The sequence below is a fragment of the Prionailurus bengalensis genome, chromosome D3 (assembly GCF_016509475.1).
Source record: "Prionailurus bengalensis isolate Pbe53 chromosome D3, Fcat_Pben_1.1_paternal_pri, whole genome shotgun sequence".
Taxonomy (NCBI): Eukaryota; Metazoa; Chordata; class Mammalia; order Carnivora; family Felidae; genus Prionailurus; species Prionailurus bengalensis.
In genome coordinates, this window is record NC_057356.1 from 57,788,062 (window position 1) to 57,809,451 (window position 21,390).

General features: G+C 46.6%; 1 protein-coding gene across 16 annotated transcripts in view; it reads left to right on the forward strand.

The window, feature by feature from the left end:
- Window positions 1–21,390, forward strand: part of FHOD3 (formin homology 2 domain containing 3) — a 476,592-nt gene that overhangs the window by 428,426 nt on the left and 26,776 nt on the right. For all 16 annotated transcript variants that reach the window (XM_043558633.1, XM_043558622.1, XM_043558632.1 and 13 more), the window contains 4 exons: window positions 9,620–9,802; window positions 11,206–11,325; window positions 12,012–12,173; window positions 16,715–16,905. In XM_043558633.1, coding sequence (XP_043414568.1) covers window positions 9,620–9,802; window positions 11,206–11,325; window positions 12,012–12,173; window positions 16,715–16,905 — 656 coding nt within the window. The remainder of the gene's footprint in view (window positions 1–9,619; window positions 9,803–11,205; window positions 11,326–12,011; window positions 12,174–16,714; window positions 16,906–21,390) is intronic.

A 21,390-nucleotide genomic window follows, 5' to 3' on the forward strand; every position in this document is an offset into this window, starting at 1 on the left:
CCTGACTGGGTCACCGTGGGGATGTGAGGGTGTTGCGTTGTGGTGTTAGGTGACACTCTCACCATCCTCCTAGTGGCAAGGAGCCCTGGATTCCTTTAAAGCCTTCCCATAGTTGGGGTTCATGGGTGCACAGCCTTATCTGCAGCACTGGAGAGTGGACGGGACCAGTGAAGGCTGGCTGAAGAGGGAGGGTGAGCCCCTGACAGTGAGGAAGGGCCCGGGCCAAGCTGCCAGGCACACCCATGGCCCCAAGTGTGGGAAGGAGCAGTGGAGCCCTTGGGGCCAAGTGGGTCTGAACCCAGAAGGCCAGGCGTGCTTCTGTACTTTGGAAAGACGAGGCCCCTCAGGAAAAACTGTGCTCCTAGAGGCTTATATTGGGTTAGTAGTATCCCTTCAAAATCTACATCCACCCACAAACTCAGAATGTGACCTTATTTGGAAGTAGGGTCTTGGCAGACGTAATTGAGATAAAGTCATATTCAATTAGAGTGGGCCCTACTCCAGTGACTGATGTCCTTATAAGAAGAGGGAAGTTTAGACAGAGACACAGAGAGGGGAATGCTATTCTGTGAAGACCGAGAACACACAAGGACACACACAGAACAGACTGCTGTGTGATGACTGAGGCAGAGATTGGAGTGATGTTTACAAGCCAAGGGACGACACTAAAGGCCACCTGCAACTACCAGAAACTAGGAAGGGATGAGGAAGAATTCCGCCGCCCCCCCCCCCCAGGGCCTTCAGAGAGAACATTGCCCTGCTGACACCTTGATGTCAGATTTGTAGTCTCAGACGGAGAGAATTCTGTTGTTTTTAACTACCCAGTTTATAGTATTTTGATGGCAACTCTAGGAAACCAGTACAAGGCCTAAGCAGCTCTACTCTGAGAAACAGACACATGCTGTGTTCCAGGAGCCGGATCTCAGGTGGGGCCTGCATTTGCCTTCTGGCTGGAGAGAAAGTGGAGCCGGGAGCCCTGGAGTCAGGCGAGGAAGCAGAGCAGGTGAATGTATCTAGGTTCGCAGCCACAGAGTGAGGGCATGTGGCCCACTGAGGCAGGGGTATAAAGGAGAGAGAGCAGGTGACAGCAGGCAGATACAGAGAGGGACACTGAGGCAGCTACTGGACGGTGAGAAGGAGGCAGGCCAGGCCTCAGTGTGAGGCTGCCCCACTCTGGGGCCCCCGGAGAAGTAAGGGAGGAGAAGGGCATTGGCTGGCCCCCAGGCAGATGGGGGCTGCCAGCCTGGATGAACCAAGTACAACGTGTCTTTCATCTAGAACAAACTGCGTGGTGGGCCCTCGCACACATTCCAGCCGTCCTATTTACTTAACAGTGTCTTTCGGCGATTGCAAAAGCTTCAGATTCATACAAAGAGAGGCTTCAAATGCAGCCAGAGCCAGGCTGATTGAAGGAAAAAATGACAGCTTCCCCTTTTAAAAATATTTCCCCTTCTTGTCATGAGAACTTGAAAGTCCATCAGGAGAGATTGATTCCTTTGGGTTTTGCCTTTTTCTTTCCTGAAATGTAGCTCTCCTTGGGTAGGGAAAGTTTCAGATACAGTAAGTTACTGAGATTTTAGAATAACTCAAATCACTTTTTTTTTTTCCTGTTTTCCAGATGAGTACCTGGTTTGTTTTTTTTTTTTAATGTTTATTTATTTTTGAGAGAGAGAGAAAGAGAGGGGGACAGAGTGAGACAAAGGATCCAAAGCAGGCTGTGCGTTGTCAGTGTGGAGCCCAATGTAGGGCTCGAACTCCCCAGCTGTAAGATCAGGACCCAGGCCAAAGTCAGACGCTTAACCAACGAGCCACCCAGGTGCCCCATTGAATATCTTTTCGATCCAGACAGGAATAATGATAACAACAGTAGTGCTGATCGTACAGAAACACCACCACAGCGCTAAACCTGACTTCCGTAGCTTTCTTCCTGTGGGCCCGGGCGCAAGCCGGGTGCTCTACACAGATTCTCAGGAGGTACGGCTATTTTGTTCCCCACCTTCAAGATGAGGAGAGAGTCCCAGTACCAGTCTGTGCCTGGCTTCCACAAGCCAGTATGAAGTCTGAGTCTGAAGTGTAGACCCTGAGCCTTGGGAATGGAGTGTATTCTGTGCCGGAACTCGTGCGACAGAAAGAACAAGAAGGAATCTGAAAGGTCATGAAGAGCCCCCTGGAGGAGCACAGGCCCCCCGACAGCGCCACCTGTGGCGTGGCCCCAGAAGTGGCTGATGTGTGGAATGGTTTTCTGTGGGAGGGCACAGCCGTCGAAATCACTGCTGACCCTGCCTGGGAGTTCAGTGTGCTATGCGAGCTCATTAAATGCATCCTGAGTCACAACAGCAAATGGACTTGCACATTTTTTTTTTTTTTTTTTTTACCAGTTTTTATCTGAACAGCATTTCTCAGCCCTGTCACTACTGACATTCTGGCTGGGGCCGTTCTTTATTGTGGGGGCGTCCCCTCCCTTGTAGGACGGGTAGCAGCATCCCTGGCCTCCACCCACCCAGTGATACCACCCCAGCGACAACCAAAAATGTCTCCAGACTTTGTCAGACATCCCCTGGAGGCAAACCTCACCCTAATGGAGAATGTCTCATCTGAAGGCTGCCCGTGTGTATTTTTCACTTCTTATCAGCCATGCCGAGGAGATTCCAGTGGAAACCAGACACACTCATCTGTCACCTGCCATCTCTGGCCACTGATCTCCAGGACCTGAGAGGCCTAGATACTCTAGATCCATGTCCTGGACCATTAGCCAGAGCTTACTTTCTGGGCTTGTTGTTTAGGAGCTAAGTCAGGACTGAGAAGCGATGGCTGTTGTGTATTTACAGATCTTTACTAATAAGATTTCGAGCTTGTGCCCAAAGGGCGTTTCGCCAAACTGTCTGCTTCTTGGACACAGGCACGGTAGCCTGGCACCACGGCTTAATAGGGCCATTTGAAACCTCTGGGTACCAAATGTGATTAGGATGTATTAAATTACATCCTGTGGCTTTGCTTAGCAACCCAGTGATATGTATCCGGCTGTGCCACGAAAACCTGAGGGAGCGGTTGACTAACTTCATTAAGGAAGTAATTTTTCATAAGAGTATTAAACTTGAGAACACATTTTGGGGGCCATCTCTAAGTAGTATTAATGATATTTTTCCAAGTAAAATGTCATCAGGTTATCACAAATGGAAGTATGAAGGGGTTTCCTTTTTTCTTGTGGTTTTCTAATTTTTATACGGTCTGTGTCTACAGAGGGTAGCATGACTGGATGGTCCCAAGTGATACTTAACGTGGCTCATTTTGGCTGCCAGGCCCGCCAGCATCCTAGAAACAGAAAGTCCCTGGGGCGCCTGGGTGCCTCAGTCAGTTGAGCATCTGACTCGAGCTCAACTCTTGATTTCTGCTCAGGACAAGTATCTTGGACTTCGGGAGATTGAGCCCCGCGTTGGGCTCTGCACTGGTAGAACAGAGCCTGCTTGGGATTCTCTCTCTCCCTCTCTCTCTGCCCCTCCCCCACTCATGCTTTCTCCCTGTCTCTCAAAAACAAATAAACATTAAACAAAAAGAAAGAAAGAAACAGTCCCTTTGGCTGCATATACAGAATGATAGCACCTTTTCAGACAGTTCGTGCTGTTCAGTCCCTGTCCAAGTGCGTGCCAAACACACAGACAAACCTGAGCCTGGGAACCATGGTCGATCAGCAGTGCCAGGGAACCAGAATATCCCTGCAGCTGGGCTCCTGAGCCACCTGAACCCTGGTGGTTTTGCATTTTTGGTTGAAAAGCCCTGAATTGCGGAGACGGTGCTGGAAAAGTAGGAGCAGCGCCTTGGTGGTCCTCCAGCTCTGCCTTGGTTGATCCAACGTAGCCTCAGGCACCTCACTTCCTCTGCAGAGTTGATGCAATACTTTCTGCCCCACGTGCTTCACTGAGTAGTCCTAAGAATGAAAGAAAATACAATCAAGACGCCTTGAGAAGTAAAGGGGGAAAAAAAATCCCTGCATAAGAATAAGGACATGAATAGAAAGCTATGGTCTCAGGAGATTATGCAAGGTGTGCACAAACCAGCCTCAGCTCGAAGTGCTCCACCTTTGTGTGATTGTCACCAAAATCCCTGGGCTGGATTCTTATCCACAGCTGGGGCCAGGGTTCTGTTCAAAACTCACAGGGCAAAATAATTCCTTGTTATAGTCTTATCTGCAGGTGAATGAGATGGCCAAACACCAAAGCATTTGGGTTCATAAAAAAATGAGACTTCTCCATTTTTCTCTGAAATCTGGTTTTCAGATAGCAAAGCAAGTATACTTCAAGCGGTGCTGGCAGGATACTGTCTGGGAGAAAGCAAAAAAAGAAAACAAACGCTGGGATTATTACGTAGTAGTTTTGTTTGATGTCTTTTTCCCCGGGAAACCAAATGGTGACCGTAAAATCATCAATAAATTCATCCACATGGTAGAAGAGCAAATTAAAGGTACCTCTTTGTGCTCATCCCCTTAGCATCTGCTCATGGAAGAAAGCCATCAGCTCCTAGAAGGTGGGTTTGACCTGCCCTTCCACTGTCTTATGGCTATTTTTATTGCCAGGGATGTGTAAAAAATAAAGTGAAATAAACCGGCAGCTGGCAACCTCATAAATCTGCAGCGGTGAGCAAATGGTTTAAATTAGTCAGAGAAGTACAAAACAAAAGTAAGAGTGTTTGATTACTTTCCCAAAGGAAAGAAGCAACTAAAATCATTGCCGGAAAATGCCTTCTGAGGAAGGAGGAAAAGTGTTGGCAATTTTTTGTTCTGGAGTTCTTGTGCATACTTTAAACAACTTAAGCAGTAAGAAAATGAGAACACAAATTTTAGTTTTTGTTTTGAAGGCGTGTTAAATTCAGATCCTGAATGTTTTCAAAGCGGTGACATCTGCCTGCATTGTTTGGGTTATTTTTTTTTTTTAAACCATCTGTGTGGACAGGTGGGAGCAAAGAGCATTGTTGCTGAATAAGTGCCCTGATGCCTACGTTCCACCCACTCAGTCTGTGTCGGGGCCACGATGAAGGGAGTATTGGAAGAGGAGGCTTCTAGGCTCCCTTCTGCATCCTCACTGCGACTAATGCACAGAAGACACAGCTGAGTGTAGTTTGGCCTCTCTACCTTCTAAGAAACTCCAGAGATGACCATCCTGAGGACTCTCTCATCAGACCCAGGATGCCAGCCACCGCACTCGGATACATCGTGCGCACATCTGCGTGTTTGTGGATTGTGCTGTCGTGTCCAGTTTTTAATTTTATTTTTAATTTGTGTGTGTGTGTTACTATAGAGGAAAACTGACCTGTTTTGGTGTCCAGTTAGTTCTGTGAGTTGTAAAATCTATAAATTCATGAGCAGTGACCATGGCAGTCAGGATTCACAACAGCCCTATGTCCCAGGAAAGGTCTTATGCTAGCTCTTTCTAGTTAAGCCCTTCACCTACCTGTAGCCCCCTGGAAACCACTGATCTCTTCCCATGACTATGGTTTTGTCTTTTTGAGAAAGACAGAAAATTCTTTTTGGAACCATGCAGTATAGCCTTATAAGACTGACTTCTTTCACTCAGCATGATGGGCACTGTTGAGATTCATCCAAGTTGTGGTATGTATCTATAGCTGGTCCCTTTTTATTGCTGAGCACCGTAGCATTGCAGGGATGTGCTACGGTTTGTCTGTGCGTCTGTTGAAGGATTATGTAGCCTGGTCTGGTTTTCGGCAAGTGTGAATAAGACTGCTACAGATAGTCACGTACAGGTTTTTATGTGAACTTCAGTTTTCATTTTTCTAGGGTAAATACCTCCAAATGGAATTGCTGGGTAACATGATAAATCATAACCTTTTGAGGAACTGTAATTTGTCTTTCTTTTCAATGTCTTTCACAGATAAAAAAGTTTCAATTTGGATAAAGTTCAGTTTCTCAACCCTAGTCTCTTTTGGTGTTGTGTCTAAGAGTTTGTGGCCTAACGTGGGTCGCAAACATGTTCTTCTATGTTTCCTCTTTTAAAGAAAAAAATTTTTAATGTTTATTTTTGAGAGAAAGAGAGACAGAGTGCAAACGGGGAGGGACAGAGAGAGAGGGAGACTCCAAAGAATCCAAAGCAGGCTCCAGGTTCTAAGCCATCAGCACAAAGCCCGACGAAGGGCTCAAACTCATGAACAATGAGATCGTGACCTGAGCTGAAGTCAGATACTTAACCGACTGAGCCACCGAGGCACCCCTCTTCTGTGCTTCCTCTTAGAAATTTTGTAGTGTTACCTTTGACTTTTAGATCTGTGAACCTTTTGAGTTAATTTATATGTAACATTTTTTGCACATGGATTCCAGTTCCAGCACCATTTGTTGAAAATACTATCTTTTCTCTATTGAGCTGCTTTTGTACCTTGGTCAAAATCACTGGGCTGTATTTGTATCCTCTCTTTCTGGATTCCCTGTATTTTCCCACTGACCCATGTGTTTGTCCTATTGTCCACGCCACATTGTTTTATTCCTATACCTATATGGGAGACCTTACCTGTTTTCAAAATTGTTTTTGTTGTTTGGCTCATCTGTCTTGCCACATAACTTTTAGAACCAGCTTGTCTATATCCACAAAAAATTCATGCTGGTATTTTTATTGGAATTGAGTTAGAGTTATAGATCAGTTTGGGGAAAGTTAATATCTTGACTATATTGAGTCTTTCTGTGAACATGGTATTCCCCATTTATATTAGATTGTCTTTGATTACTTTCATCAGCATTTTTACTTTCTAGCATACAGATCCTGTACATGATTTGTTAGATTTATACCTAAGTCTTTCATTATAAATGGTATTTTTTTTTAATTTTCAGTTTGTAATTGTTTACTGTTAATAGAGAAATGACATGAATTTTTATGTATTAACGTTAAATTATACAACATTGTTAAACTCACTGTTTCATAAATTTTTGTAGGTTCCTCACAATTTTCTATCTAGGCAAGTAGTGGTAGGAATTCCTGTGGTAGGAATAGTTTTGCTTTTTCCTTTCTTATCTGTAAGTCTTTTTTTTTTTAATCTTAAAAACTTTACTTTTTCAAAATCTTAGAGGGAAAGTATTGAGTCTGTCACCATCAAGTATGATATGAGCTGTAGGTGTTTTACAAATGTCACTTATCAGATGGAGGAGATTCCTTCTATTGCCAGGCTGCTGAGAGGTTTTTGTTAGGGATGTATATTGAATTTTATCAGAACTGTTTCTGCATCAGTTGATGTTATTATGTGAATTTTCTTGTTCAGATCATTGATCTGGTCGATTACTTTCATTGATTGTTTTTGTTTTTGTTTTTGTTTTGTACTGAATCAGCCTTGTGGTTCTTGTTTTTAACCTATTACTTCATAAAATACAGCAATGTTTATATGTCTTAGTATATTGACATTAATATATTTAAAAATAGTTTTGTTAAGGATTTGTGCATCTAAGTTCTTCAGGGATGTTGGTCTGTGGTTTTATTGTAGTATCTTTGTCTAGTTTTTGTATTGGGGTAATTCTGGTTTGGGGGAAAAAAAAAGAAAATTATTCCCCCAGTTGCTTGGGTTCAGGCCACAGGCTCTGGCCTGCCTTTTTTGGACTGTGATTCCAGTATCAGCTTTCACAGCCTTTGATACATTGTTTAAGGTCAGACTCAAACATAAACAGCTCAGGGATCACCCCAGAGGTTCTTAAACCATATTTTGTACCTGCTTTGCCAGGCTCTTCATTTTTCCCTTACCTCCCTAGTACTTTCTAGTTCCCTGGGGGCTTACCTTTCTGGTTCTCCAGCTGAAAGCTGGGGCTCGGTTACCTCACTTTGCCATGCACTTTCTGTGCCGGTGTGTGGGGTCAAGCAGAGGGAAGACAACACGTGCCTAGGGACATGTGCCCATCACATGGGACTGCCTTATACTGAGGAGAACTCCACCTGTTATTTACCTTGTACAAAAATTAAAAAGAACAATGTAAAGCCAAAATGTACATTTTTTTAAGTTAAGTTATTTATGTCGAGAGAGCACGCACACGAGCACGCACGAGCGGGAGAGGGGTAGAGAGAGAGAGAGGGAGGGAGAGAATCGCAAGCAGGCTCCACACCATCAACACAGAGCCCGATGCAGGGCTCAATCCCACAGACCATGAGATCATAACCTGAGCCAAAATCAAGACTCGGATGACCCTTAACCGACTTGAGATACATAGACACCCCCCAAAATGGACATTCTTTATTATCTTATTTTGATTCTTTTTTTAATTTAAAGGAAGTGGCAGAGCCACTTTGGGACCTTAAGGATGGAACAGACCAACTGGAGAACAATAAAACCTTGGTCTTTATCCTGTCTACTCCCTTAGTCCCACCCTTTGGGACCACAGCACCTTTGATTGGAAAGGAAGGTTTCCTCCCTCAGAGCTTTAGGTGTCTTGCCAGCCTCTGCTACCACTAGTGTCACTACTAAGAAACCCTTTCCCACTCCATAATTGGGCACTAGAAGATTTCCCTGGAGTTCTCTCTGTCTGTACCTGATGCCCTCTTCCAGGTCTAGGGCTATGTGAGCTCAGGCTGGGGAATGCCAGAGGACAAAGAGTCAACTCATTGCAGTTGAGTTGAACTTCCAATTCTGATCTTCTTCCCTAGTCCACCTACCACTGTATACTTTTTAGGGTCTTCAAATATCTGCTCCATTCAGGCGGACCAGGGTGTATACTTGCATTCAGTGAGATGGGGTAGAGTATGTCTACTCTATCTTACCCAGAACCAGGGCTCCATCCACTTCTATCCAGATACTTGCTACTGGAGAGCAGCAACAAAAGCCATTTAGAATTAATGAATGAATAGAAGTTACGAAAAAGTGTGGCATAATGCTAGAGAAGGAGAAATGAGAGAAAAATAATGACCCCTTACTTTTAATAATGTTGCTTGTGAAATGTTACATAATAGGAATTTTTACCTTCTTTTAAAATACTTCTCATAATCACTGAGGAGTTTGAACCTATAGGAATCATCATCCTTCCAATGACTTTTTACCACCTCTGCCTTCCATTGTTAATTTTAACCAGAAACAAAAAGAAGCATAAGATATTTTTTTCATTAGTAGGTAGGTTTTGCTGTTTTGCAAATACGATCATCATTTTTCTCCAACCAGACTTGAGTTTGGTATTATTTCAAGTGTTTTCATTTCTACATAAAATGCGAAATACAGTTTAAATATTAGTATGCTCCATGTACAAAAGCCAGTCTGAGTTCTCATACTGTCTTGACAAATTTTCCTGTTTCCTAGGGAGCAGGGAGCTGTTCTCTAACCTTCCATCTTATTCTTTCTTGTCTAGAATGTCCTTCATATACAAGACCCAGAAAATTTAGGGCAAATTGTTTAAATTCCTTATGGAATAGGAGGTTAAAGGAGAGAGAGAGAGAGATCATTTTAGAACAAATGAATGTGAATTTTGACCCTACCTGGGGCTCTTCTCTACAGTATTTGGTTTATAGTGATGTACCACTTATAAATGATATGAACATTGATGACAGAATCTCTTTACTACCTGATTGGAAAATTACAGTATGATTTTGGAAATGTCAAAGGGCTGGGAGAGGGTCCATGGCTAAGAATATACGATATCATTCCATCTTTCCAGAAAATCCTAACCATGATTCCCACCGAAGAGGAGAAGCAGAAAATCCAAGAAGCACAGCTGGCCAACCCCGATGTGCCACTGGGCAGTGCTGAGCAGTTCCTCCTCACCCTCTCCTCCATCAGCGAGCTCTCCGCTCGGCTTCACCTCTGGGCATTCAAAATGGACTATGAAACGACAGAAAAGGTATGCATTTAGGAAGGGAGGCAGCCAGTCCTCATCCCCAGTGTTGAGAAAGTCAGTTTTTCATTTGTGAAGGCAGTGAGCTATCATTCTTAAGTGAGGGTTTGAAAGGCAAGTTAATTATGAGGTTGTGTCTACACTAAGGGATTGGCAGCTGGCCGGTGAGGCATTATTCTCCAATGTCTGCCTGGCACCAGCCTCAGACATTTGCTTGAGGGCATCAGATGACTGGTTAAAAAAATAAACAATGTTTGACTCTATATAGTCAGTGTAGAAAATTTAGAAAACCTAGAAATGCCCATATAGAAAGTGACCTGTAATCCTTCCACCTGATAATAATCACCTCAACTGTCATTGACTGTGGCGATTAGCCAGCATCGGGTCACTTTGAGAGAGTATCTCTGTAGGAAGTTGAGAATGAAACAGTGCAAGAGGTTTGGAGGAGAACAGAAGGAAAGAGCCTTAACAGTGAAGGCATGGGGAGACTCATCTGGGTAGGAAGCAGAAGGAGCAGGTGTCCTCTGGACTGGGGAAATTTACAGGCTGAGTAGAAGGAACCAGTAGAGAGGAAAGAGGTGGAAGGTGAGCTGGAATGAGCGTAATTGAGAGGAAATGCCCAAAGGAGATAGACTGAAAGCATAGGAAGAGAGGCTGTGTGGTCTCCATCCTCTGACAAAGGAGGCAGCAAGGTCTTATGCTGAGGACAAAATAGGTGGCAGTGAGCGTAGGGGCTTCAGGAGGGACCGTGGTGTTTGGATTCATTCAGGAATCAAGCAGGGATGAAGAGGCGTAGGACTGAGACAACTTGGCATGACATGGTCTCAAAACCAGTGTGGAAGTCTGAGAGTGGGTATTTGGAAGGGAGTGGCGGTAGTGAAGATGGTAGCCTTCCAGAAAGTAGCCCAGCTATGAAGTGACCAGCCATAGAGTCCTAGAGGGGAGGTTAGGAGACCTGAGGGGTCAGGGGACAGTGAGGGACAGTTTCTGGTGCCATCTGCCTAGAAGGAGAAAGGTGAGAGGAAGACTGTGGAAGATGCTGAAGGAACATGCAAAGGAAGAGGGTCCTAGAAGTTAACCATCGTCAGAAGAGAGAATGAGAGGGGAGTGTGGTCTAAGGGTCCTGCCTGAGCTTGGCAGATGGGTAGGAACAGCGGAAGATGGAGCATTTGTCACCCCAGCACAAGTAGCCACAGGTACCTATTTGGTCTCCACTGGGGAGACTTTGGGGACTAGACTTCCCTGCTGCCCGTTGGCACTTCCATACTTAAGAGCATGTGCTCATAACATGGGATTGCCTTATACCCTGAACTCCGCTGTGGTTACTTTGTACAAAAGTTAAACAAAACCAAAGTAAAGCCAAAATGTCCATTCTTTATCATCACGTTCCAACTTTTTTTAATTGAAAGGAAGTGGCAGAACCACTTTTGGATCTGAAGGAAGGAATAGACCAACTGGAGAACAATAAAACCTTGGGCTTTATCCTGTCTACTCTCTTAGCCATTGGGAACTTTCTAAATGGAACTAATGTAAGTCTTTTATATTCCTCATTCTCCTACCTCCCTTGTCACAAAGTTCCTGCCTTTCATTTGCTGAGGGAGGTTGTACCTCTGGTCCTCTAAAGCACAGATGAACAAGTTAACTTTTGTATTGCTGGAAAATCTAGAAGGAATTTTGTCCTAAACTTATCAGGGCCTATTTATTTGAGCCTGTATCTTGCTGTACAAATAGGAAAACTTAGAAAAAAAAAATTGCTACTCTCAAAATGACATTGGAGAGAGTTTCTTTTGTCCTCCTCCCCCATTTTTTCCCCGAACTTATTGCTTGAATGTTTGTACTTATATACATTATAAAGCAAACTTAAAAAAAAATGGCATATCTTTGGTCAGGAAGCAGCAAAGTAGAGGGCAAAGAGAGAAAGAAAGTTGAGATACCTAGATGCCAGAGACCCAGCCTCCCAGCACTCTGATTTAGGCATAGAGGCCTGGGGTAGCTCATGTCTGGGAAAGGGCTAGAGGCTCATTTCATGTTCAGTATGGCTGGTCTATGTGTGATCAGCTAAGGATAATGGAGCATGTGGCCTGAGAAGCTCCAGTCACAGAGGAACTAAATATTAGGCTACTCCAACAGGACATTGATTCCAGCCATTTGTGCCTTTCGAAGAGCCCATGTCAAACTTGTGCTCCTTGTCTTTTATTTAATGTTCACCAAACAGGCCAAAGCGTTTGAGTTAAGCTACCTCGAGAAGGTTCCAGAAGTCAAGGACACCGTGCACAAGCAGTCGCTTCTCCACCACGTGTGCACCATGGTGGTGGAAAACTTTCCAGACAGCTCCGATCTGTACTCGGAGATCGGGGCCGTCACCAGGTCAGCCAAGGTATGTCTGTGGGCCCAGAGGAGTGGGTCGTGTCTCTCCCTCAGATGCTGGATCTTTGCCAGTCATCTCTGAGGGGCACAGGCTCTATGAAGTAAAAGTGTCCAAGTGCTGCTTGCAACCCTTGCTCTAGAGTTTGTGGATATGACCTGTCTCATGCTGTTGGTAATGGACTTTTAAGATCCTTTTCCCATCTCTGGTTCTCCATCAGATTCTTTCCTACTGAGGTATGTGAGGCAAGCCTGCCATCCCAGTCCTGACTGCTACATCCACGGCTGAGCAGTGTTACTCACCAGGCCTGGATTCTCCCAAGCTTTAAAACTTCCCAGCTTGCTCGGAACTTCCCAGCTCAGGCAGCAATGTCAAAAAGATGCAATTTGGCTCCCGCTAAGACTTCCATGGGACCCTGCTGTGAAACGTGGAGCCAGGAAACAGGGCACACCTGGCCTCCTGCTGCCCCCCCACACACACACACACATAGATTGGCTATTCCTGTGATCTTTCACAGAGGGAACCGTTTTATAGGGCTGTAAACAGTATAGAGCATTGGCCCCTCGGCTGCAGACTCTTAAATTGAGTGCAGAGCTAAAGAGCTTCATGAACTTGTGTTTATTAGAACAAAGACAGTCGCAGTAGCTGGGCACCCAGCTGCCCCCACTTGTAGGAACATCACTGAGGCTGACCAGCCCCAGAGGAACCCCAAACACAGCAGAACTGGGAGATGTGAGGGTCTTGGGAGCAACAGGAAACTCATGGGGAGGGGCTGAATAGGGCAACAGGAGTCAGAGACCAGTGTGGAGAAAACTTCTAGAAACCCAACCTGGGCAGGCTGAGGAGCTGAAAGCAGACAGCCTTTAGCTCTGGGACACACTGGACTCTAGTGTAAGAAGAGGAGAGAGAGAGTGGTGGGAAGAGGGGACACATGGGGAGGGGGCTTTGCTGAGGCCTCCTTCACGGAACTCCCTCTCTCTGCCTTCTCCCACAGAACTGGCCTGTGGGGCCCCAGGGGCTGGGACCCTCCTTCACCTGCCTCCGGACCACAGGCTGGCAGCTGCCGGGTACAGCGAGCAGGGGGTCCTGGGCCGGCCTGATGGTGCACCTGCCTTGAGGCAGAAGGAAGCATGGCCGGAGATCTCCCAGCCTCAACAGCTGACCACAGGCTTCTAAGAACAGACTCCTTTACTTCACAGGCAGCCTTACTGCGTTTACTCTGTGCCAGGCACTGTTCTGAAGTGTTTACAAATATTACTTCAGTATCCTAACCAAGACAAAAAGCCCCTCTGAGTGTCTCAACAGGGGGTCCTCCAATCCCTGCTCTGACACCCACCACGAGCACCTTCTCAGAAGGCAGTTTGTTAGGAACACCTCTGTCTGAGACAGAGTCTGCTGCGTGGCTAGGGTCATCTTGGTCTTGTTACGGGACCCACACAGATCAAATCGGTTCCCTTTTTATAGGTGGTCCTTTGTTCTTTCCCAGGGCCTTCTCCTAGGTGGAGCCTGCTTCTAGCTAAGTAGCCCTGGCCTAGGAGTCCTGATACCGGGCTGACCCCCAGTGACTGGCCCAGCGCCCCCCTCAGTATCAGGCCTTCCCCAAAGGATGCTTGGTGATTAGTTAAATAAAAACTAATAACTTATTCTGGTCTGAAGATTGGCTACACAAGCCAAAAGTGCAGGTAGGTTTTACCTATTAACTTCGGCAATTACTAGAGATGACTATTGACCCAGCTCTCTGTGGCTTGCAAGAGGGTGTCTACCGCTACTCCGCCTTTACTCCCAAAGCCTTTGTGGGTATTGAGGGATCCTTCTACGTGGACCGGTACAAAATAAGGCTCAAGAGACCTCAGCCCTAGTTGCATTCACTCTGTCCTGTGGTGTCACACGTCAGGCCTCAGCATTACAACCCCCAAGGGGCAGACTGCCCTGGCGTCTGCAGGATGACTGTGTCCCTGAGCCGTCCCACAGCATCCCAGTCTGACTTGATAAGGTTTGACTTTGCTTCAGAACACAGCTCACGGGTCTTCCTACAGACACAAGTGGCCCGTATGGAGCAGTCCTCAGGAGAGGTGTTCTGGCAAGGACTTCCTTCTCCAAGAAGGCAACAAGTCCAGCTCTCTAACTGAGGTGGAATTAAAAAAAAAAAAAATGTTTATAATGTTTATTTACTGTAGAGACAGAGAGTGGAGGAGGGGCAGAGAGAGAGGCAGACACAGAATCTGAAGCAGGCTCCAGGCTCTGAACTGCCAGCACAGAGGCCAACGTGGGGCCTGAACTCAGGAACCATAAGATCATGACCTGAACTGAGGTCTGACGCTTAACTGACTGAGCCACCCAGGTGCCCCTCTGAGGTGGAATCTTAAAGGGGCAAATCTAGGCATAAGGCATGCCGGTTGAGAACTTAGACTGAAGAAACTCTGAGAGAAAGCCAGAGAGATTGAGGGTTAAGATCCCAGTTCCACTGCTTACAGCTGTATGGTCTCTCACAAGTTACTTAACCTCTCTGTGCGTCAGTTTCTCCCCTGCAAAGTGGAGCTAGTAGCAGAATCGGAGCTCATGAGGGAATTGTGAAGGCTCAGGTCGCGTGTCCTAGCAGGCCTTCGGCCAGGCAGGCAGCCAGCCAGCCAGATGAGGCAGCCTTCCAGCCCCCCTCCAAAGAAGCTGCATTAAGCTCCAACCCTGAAATGGCACTTCCTCACAAGCCTCCCACCTGGCTCCTGTCGGCAATAGGCTTCTTTCTTCTGCCCCCACCTTAAGGGCTAAAGCGTCACCTGGTCAGACTGCACAGGGCTGCTCAGTGCAGATCTGAGCTGCACAGAAGTCATTTTATTGTGTAGCCGGGCCCTGCCAGATGCAAATGAGGACAGATCCAGAGAATTATGGTTAGACCTATTACAATTGCCTTAAAATCTCCTAGACATTACTTGTCAGTCCCAGGTCATCCTTTGCTAGACTTATTCTTTGAACTATTTAGTCCTTTTCTAAATCTGCTTTTTTTCCCCCCCTCTTAGCTGAACACCTGATACATTTTTTTTTTTCTCAGCTCTACTAAGACCCAGAATCTGTCATCTAATCTGGACCCAGAATTCCTTTGGTTTCAAGCAAATCATTTTTCTCAAAGTCCCATGAATCCCCTGCTTACCTGAATCCCAGGACTCCGCCCAAACTTGCCTTCTGTTTTTGGCTCTTCAGCACCCAAGAAACCCAGGACTTGCAAAGTCTTGCCTGGCCCCCAGGGCATCTCTTGTGCTCAGCAAGGCTTTATCCTGTCTGGTGAAAGATCCCCTCATTGAATTGACCTTTCTTGACTGGATCTCTTCCATTGTCTCAAGGAGAGCGGGACCACTCCCGCAAGTGCCCTGGGCACTCACATCTCTTGACCTCCATCATCTAAGAATGGTGGTTCACCTCTAGGCATCTGCTTTCTCCTTCTGACCTTGATTTGCCCTGTGTTCACCTTTTCCCACCAACTCCCACTCTGCATCTACCTCTGTGCCCTCGTCTCCTCCCTAGGTTTATCTGTTTCTGCCTCTCCTCCTAGCCTTCTCGTTTGTTTCCCGTCTTGTATCTCTCTCCATTAAATGCCCTCAAATGCATTTTTTTCCATGACTCTTTAATTCACGTAATTTCTAGTCTAGCAATTCAGTAAAAGAATCACTTTAGAAAGACTGAGTTGAGGCAACCTCCGTTAAGCCAAGCTGTTCCCGCTTCCTTGAAGAGCATAGTGGGTGCTATGACACATCTGTTCTTTGCACACATGGCTTCCAGCTGCCAACAAGAGCTGTGTGTGCATGTCTCTCTCTCTCCCAAACACACACACACACACACACACACACACACACACACACACACACCTGGTGGGTTCTGCACATCCTCAGGGTTTGGTCTGTACACCTGTTTATACAATAAGCCTCCTCGAGAACAGCATCTCGGTCTCAGTCAACATTTGTCTTGGTGTTCTTAGCGCCTGGTATAGGAACTGACATATACCGCTTTCTCCATGGGTGTGGGATGAATGAATGAATGGGTGGATAAATAGTATTTGTCACACAGTGTACAAAAGACCAGCTGCGAAGAGAAGCTGCCTGCCCCTTAGCCGGCCCCACCATATTAGAACCATCCATGTATGATATGAGTGGTGTATTCCTATAACCCTAAGTGAAAAATCATCTCTGAAGAACAAGAGTCCTCTGAAAAATTTTATGAGACATCTGCTCAGTTCATCTTGTACTAGGCTTCCTTCATATCATGTTTTAATTTACAGTTCCCAAAGACTTTCCTAAGATTTCTTTCCAAATATGGGGGTGGGGGAGGGAAGAATGATATTTGCATTGGGTTCTTTTGGAGAACAGTTTTATCACTAAAAAATCTGATGTCAAGATAATGACAAATACACATGTAGATACTTTTTAGGCTATAAATATGTTTGTATTTCAACATGTAAATTTGGTTTTGATGTTTGTTTCTTCCCGGAGGCAGTTCACTTTCCTGGTTCAGGTCGATGTCTGGTTGTTTCAGCGCATTTGTAATGTTCTCCCTCTGATTTTCAGGTTGACTTTGATCAACTTCAGGATAATTTATGTCAGATGGAGAGAAGATGCAAAGCTTCATGGGATCACCTCAAGGCAATTGCAAAACATGAAATGAAACCCGTTTTAAAACAACGAATGTCAGAGTTCCTAAAAGACTGTGCAGAGCGAATTATAATTTTAAAGATTGTCCATAGAAGAATAATTAACAGGTAAGTAGATCAAGGAACTAATGGAAACACCTGTAAAATGGCATGTTGAAAATATTCTACAAACCAAGATCTGAAGGTTAAGGTTCCAAAAATTGTACTGTAAATCCTTGCTACATAGAAAATACACCTTTGTACATGTTTGTTTCACGGGTATTTAATTTTCTTACACACACACACACACACACACACACCCAAGAATATGATGCCATTGAATTTTGAGGTTGGAAGGAATCTTAGAGATCATGTGATCCACACATCCCATTTGAGTAGGAACTGCATCTATAAGATCCTTGACAAGCTGACCCCTGTATCTATCCCTGGAGCTGCTTGAACAGTTCTGCGTACCTACAGCACGTGTCGTCGCAAGGCAGCCTGACTCGTTCGAAAAGCTCTTTCTCTATATAACGTGCAGCATGCCCTCTAAGACCCTCCCCTTGTTGATTCTCCAATGGCTGCTCCACTGCCGCCCTCCTGGATGAGGCCTGGGCCCCCCAATGGGTGCCACCCTCTGCACCAGCCTTCCTTAGGGTCACAGGAGTCAAGAGGAGCCTGGAAGATGTGCAGGGATGTGTCAGGCCTTTCTTGCCTACAAGGAGGCTGGCCGGGGTCCAGGGCTGTCTCAGCTGTGAGCAGAGGCAGCACCAGGACCAGAACCTGGGTCTTCTGACTTCCGGGGCCAGGGCATTTCTAACCACGCACCACCACTCTCCTCTCTTTGCGATATCACAGAGTATGGTTGTAGGCTTCTCATCTGGGCCTTCAGGGTCTGAATGCTCTGTCCTGGGCCTACTGAGCCTGTGGACCTACAGGCCGTGGTCTCCCTGGAACAGGTGCTCTGGTGACAGACCTTCTGAAACAGGCCTCGTTGTGGTTCTGTTAAGAGAGCCCCTTGGAGCCAGCTCAACTGCAGGCCTTTCCCAGAGACCTGCCCCTTGGGCACACTCCCAGACCTCTATCTGAGCACTTTATTATCTTTTTAAGCAAATCGACCGTATTTTCATTTATCTCTGTACATTTCCTATTTTTTATTCTTTTTTTTCTCTTCCTCTCTTTCATCTTTTAGCTTTTCTTTGAATCCACCCAGAACATCAGGAACCTAATTGTCTTGCCTGCATGTGAGCTCTTGCCTGGCTTGTGCCATTTGCTGCTTTGGGAATTGTACCTCCTGGGTCTTGGTCCAGGCTGTTGTAGGGCAAACAAGGTGGTGGTAGTCTTCAAATGTTAGAGGGCGCCTGGGTGGCTTAGTTGGTAAAACATCCAACTCTTGATTTGGCTCAGCTCATGATCACAGGGTACATGGGTTTGAGCCCCGAGTGGGGCTCTGTGCTGATGGTGCAGAGCCTGCTCGGGATTCTCTCTTTCTCCCTCTCTCTGCCCCTCCCTATCACTTGGGCGCACTTGTGCGAGCGCTCTCTCGCTCACTCGCTCTCTCTCAAAAATAAATAAACTTAAAAAAATAAAAATGTTAGGCAAGACAAGAATAGGGAACAGAATCTTCCCTCCAGGTTGAAGACCATCCGTTACTCAGTACTTCTGGAATTTAGTTGTAAATCCCTCTCCCTGCACTCCACCTTGACCTCTTAGTGCCCTCTGGGGAGGAGGGTCTTATCAGAGATTTGGTCAAATTTTTTAGTGAAATCAAAGTACACCATGCTTTTAACATAGTGAGCAAGTGGAGGCAGGGAACGTGAGCTGCTTTGGGCCTCCCTGCTTTTGTGTGATACAGGCAATTTCCAACTTAAAACTACTCAAATAAACAAATAGTTTCCACTTGGAATGTTATGAAACTGGAGTAATTTTCTGAAAGTCTTGGAAAGCTGTTATGCCTGATCACATTAGCTATATTATCCTGGATAGGTAAAAACTCATTTTGGTGATTCCTTAAACCTAGTGTGTGTGTGTGTGTGTGTGTGTGTGTGTGTGTGTGTGTGTATAAAATGTATATAGTTTGCCCTGGTTGTCCTATTCTCCCTGGTAAGCTGGTCACCCAAATGATGGTTGCTGTTGCATGACCTAGATCCCTGTCTCCTCACTGTTGGCCATCCCATGCGGGATGACCAGCACGAGCTAGGAATCCACCGTAGTTATTGTGGATGGTAAAAGAGCATGGCTCTGTGCTGACAGCTTGGAGCCTGGAGCCTGTTTCAGATTCTGTGTCTCCCTCTCTCTCCCCCTCCCCCACTTGCACTCTGTCTCTGTCTCTTTCTCAAAAATAAACAAACATTTTTTAAAAAGGCGGGGCTGGGGGTGTGTGGGGAGGCAGGGCTAAAGGGCAGGTCCAGGTAGTGGCCAAGCCAAAGCATCTAGGCCACAGAACCCTGGGTTTGAATGAAGTGGTTAGCCGGAAGGCCATATGTAGAACTGATTAAAGCCGGAATATCTTGTCGAAATGGCGCTGGGGGACTGAGAGCCCCAGTGGCTGTGTTTCCTCTTTCCCTCCCTCGCTCCCAGCATTCCCAGGAGCATAGCCTTCACTGCTGTGGTCTAATATGTTCCCTTTACACTTAGGAAACTGAGACCCAGAAAGGACTAGAACCCTAGGTGAGGTGGGTACAGGTGCCTTATGGGCTTGCAGGTCAGCCTAAATATTGCAGATCAGAAACTTGGAAGTAGCTAGGCCTTCATTTTTTTCCCTCACTTGCAAGTATATAAGAGTTATATTTTTATCTGTGTAATTAGGAATTCATTTAATAGGGCTCTTTTTAAAAGACACAGTGGTGACACAGACACGGCTCTGAGGCTCCCCGAGTATGAAGGTCATCCGTCTCTGGGGCATTAACTCAAGCCTGTGCAGGGAGCAGAGCTGCGGTTCTATTCTGAGGACGCTCAGCTGCACAGACAAAATAACTTTTGCTTATTTTGCCATTCAGCCCACCTCTTCAATGACCCACTGCCTGGCTGGGTAGCAGTTTGCCGACCTAGTCAAAGGATAAGCAGCTAAACTGTTAGTCTCCCGAATGTTTGGACTTCAAGAGTTCGACTCCTCCAAGCTACCCCTCCCGAAGTTGACCTTGGGGAAGTCCAGTGATTTCTAGAGCCCAGTGGTGAAGACGGGGGTAGGTTCTCCGACGGAGCCCTCTGGAAACTCACTAGCCTCCCACATGGACAGGCCAGGGTAGTTCTGCTCAGCACCTCCTGGTGTGACTGATGGGCTGAAAGGACAGCTCATCAGGTCCCCCCTCTGCTCCACTTGTGTCCTCAGACCCCGCAGGCTCTCTGCTCTCACCCCCTGGGTCCCTAGGGTCCACTGTCCACCACACAGGATCCATGAGGGCCAGTGAGTCTGGCCGGACCCTACTGCTTCCTCACCTTACGAGGCTGCCCTTCCCTCTCTGCCGTGGGGGGGGGGGGGGTCCGTTTGGGCCCGGAACCCTCTGTTTCGTACCAGGGCCTCCTGGTGGGACAGAAGTTCCTCTTGCCCTCGGCACCCCTTAGCCTCTCAGCAGACTTCTCCCCATTCCAGGACCTTCTTGGGGAGAGATGAGAACGCACATCGGGCCTCCCACCTTCCCTGCTCCTTCATTCATGAAGCTAAAGAAGCAGGTGCTTCTACCTCCCTGTCCTGTCTGGCCCTCCCTTAGTCCAGTGGGTCTCCTCTTGATAAAGGGGCAGATGAAACAACTTAGTCCTCTTTAGGTAAGACTTAGCTTTCAAAACCATTGCCTGGCTGAGAAAATCTCGTTCTGCGTGGCTGAATCTGCGTCTTACCCTTTCCCTTCGTGCTGCCCCTCCAGCTGCCTTGTCTCACCTGCAAGCCCCTCACTCAGCTCCCGCAGACCCGTTAGGCTGAGCTGTATATGCTGTGGTGGGCGCTGGAGTGCGGGGGCCCAGATGCAAGTGTGGAGGAAGGCCTTGCTGGCCGGCACAGAGACAAGTGACACCCTCACTGGCTTCCTGGTACCCCCAGATCCACCCTTCCCCTTCCTGGGCCAGACCCTCTACTCAGTGGCACACTTGATGGAAAGGGTGGATGATGGGACCGATCAAAGATACTGGTTGTCCCCTTGATTTTTCTTGCACATGCCTTCCTATCTCAACACATCATGTATTATACAGCCAGTGTATAATGTCAGGTAGTAGTAAGAGCCAGGAAGAAAAATTAAGAGTATAATTGAGACAGGAAGTGACACGGTGCTGTTTTACAAAATACATCAGGGAAGGCTTCTCTGAGGAGGTGATATTTGGGGCAGGATCCTTTAGGATGGGAGAGCGGGAACGGCTAGGAGTGGACACCTTTCAGAGCCTGTGGTCCTGCCAGTGGAATGCCTCTCTGCCCCTCTCACAGGCCCTGCAGGCTCTTGGCTCGGCCATCTCCGGGTCCACATAGCACACCTGGAGTCCGAGGCTTGTTCAAGGGATCTTGAGGAGTCTAGTGCAGCTGGGGTCATTGGAGGTGAGACAGGAAGTGGGGCCAGTTATGTGGTACTGTGTGTGGATAGACCACATTTTGTTCATTTATTGATGGACGTTTGAGTTGTTTCTACT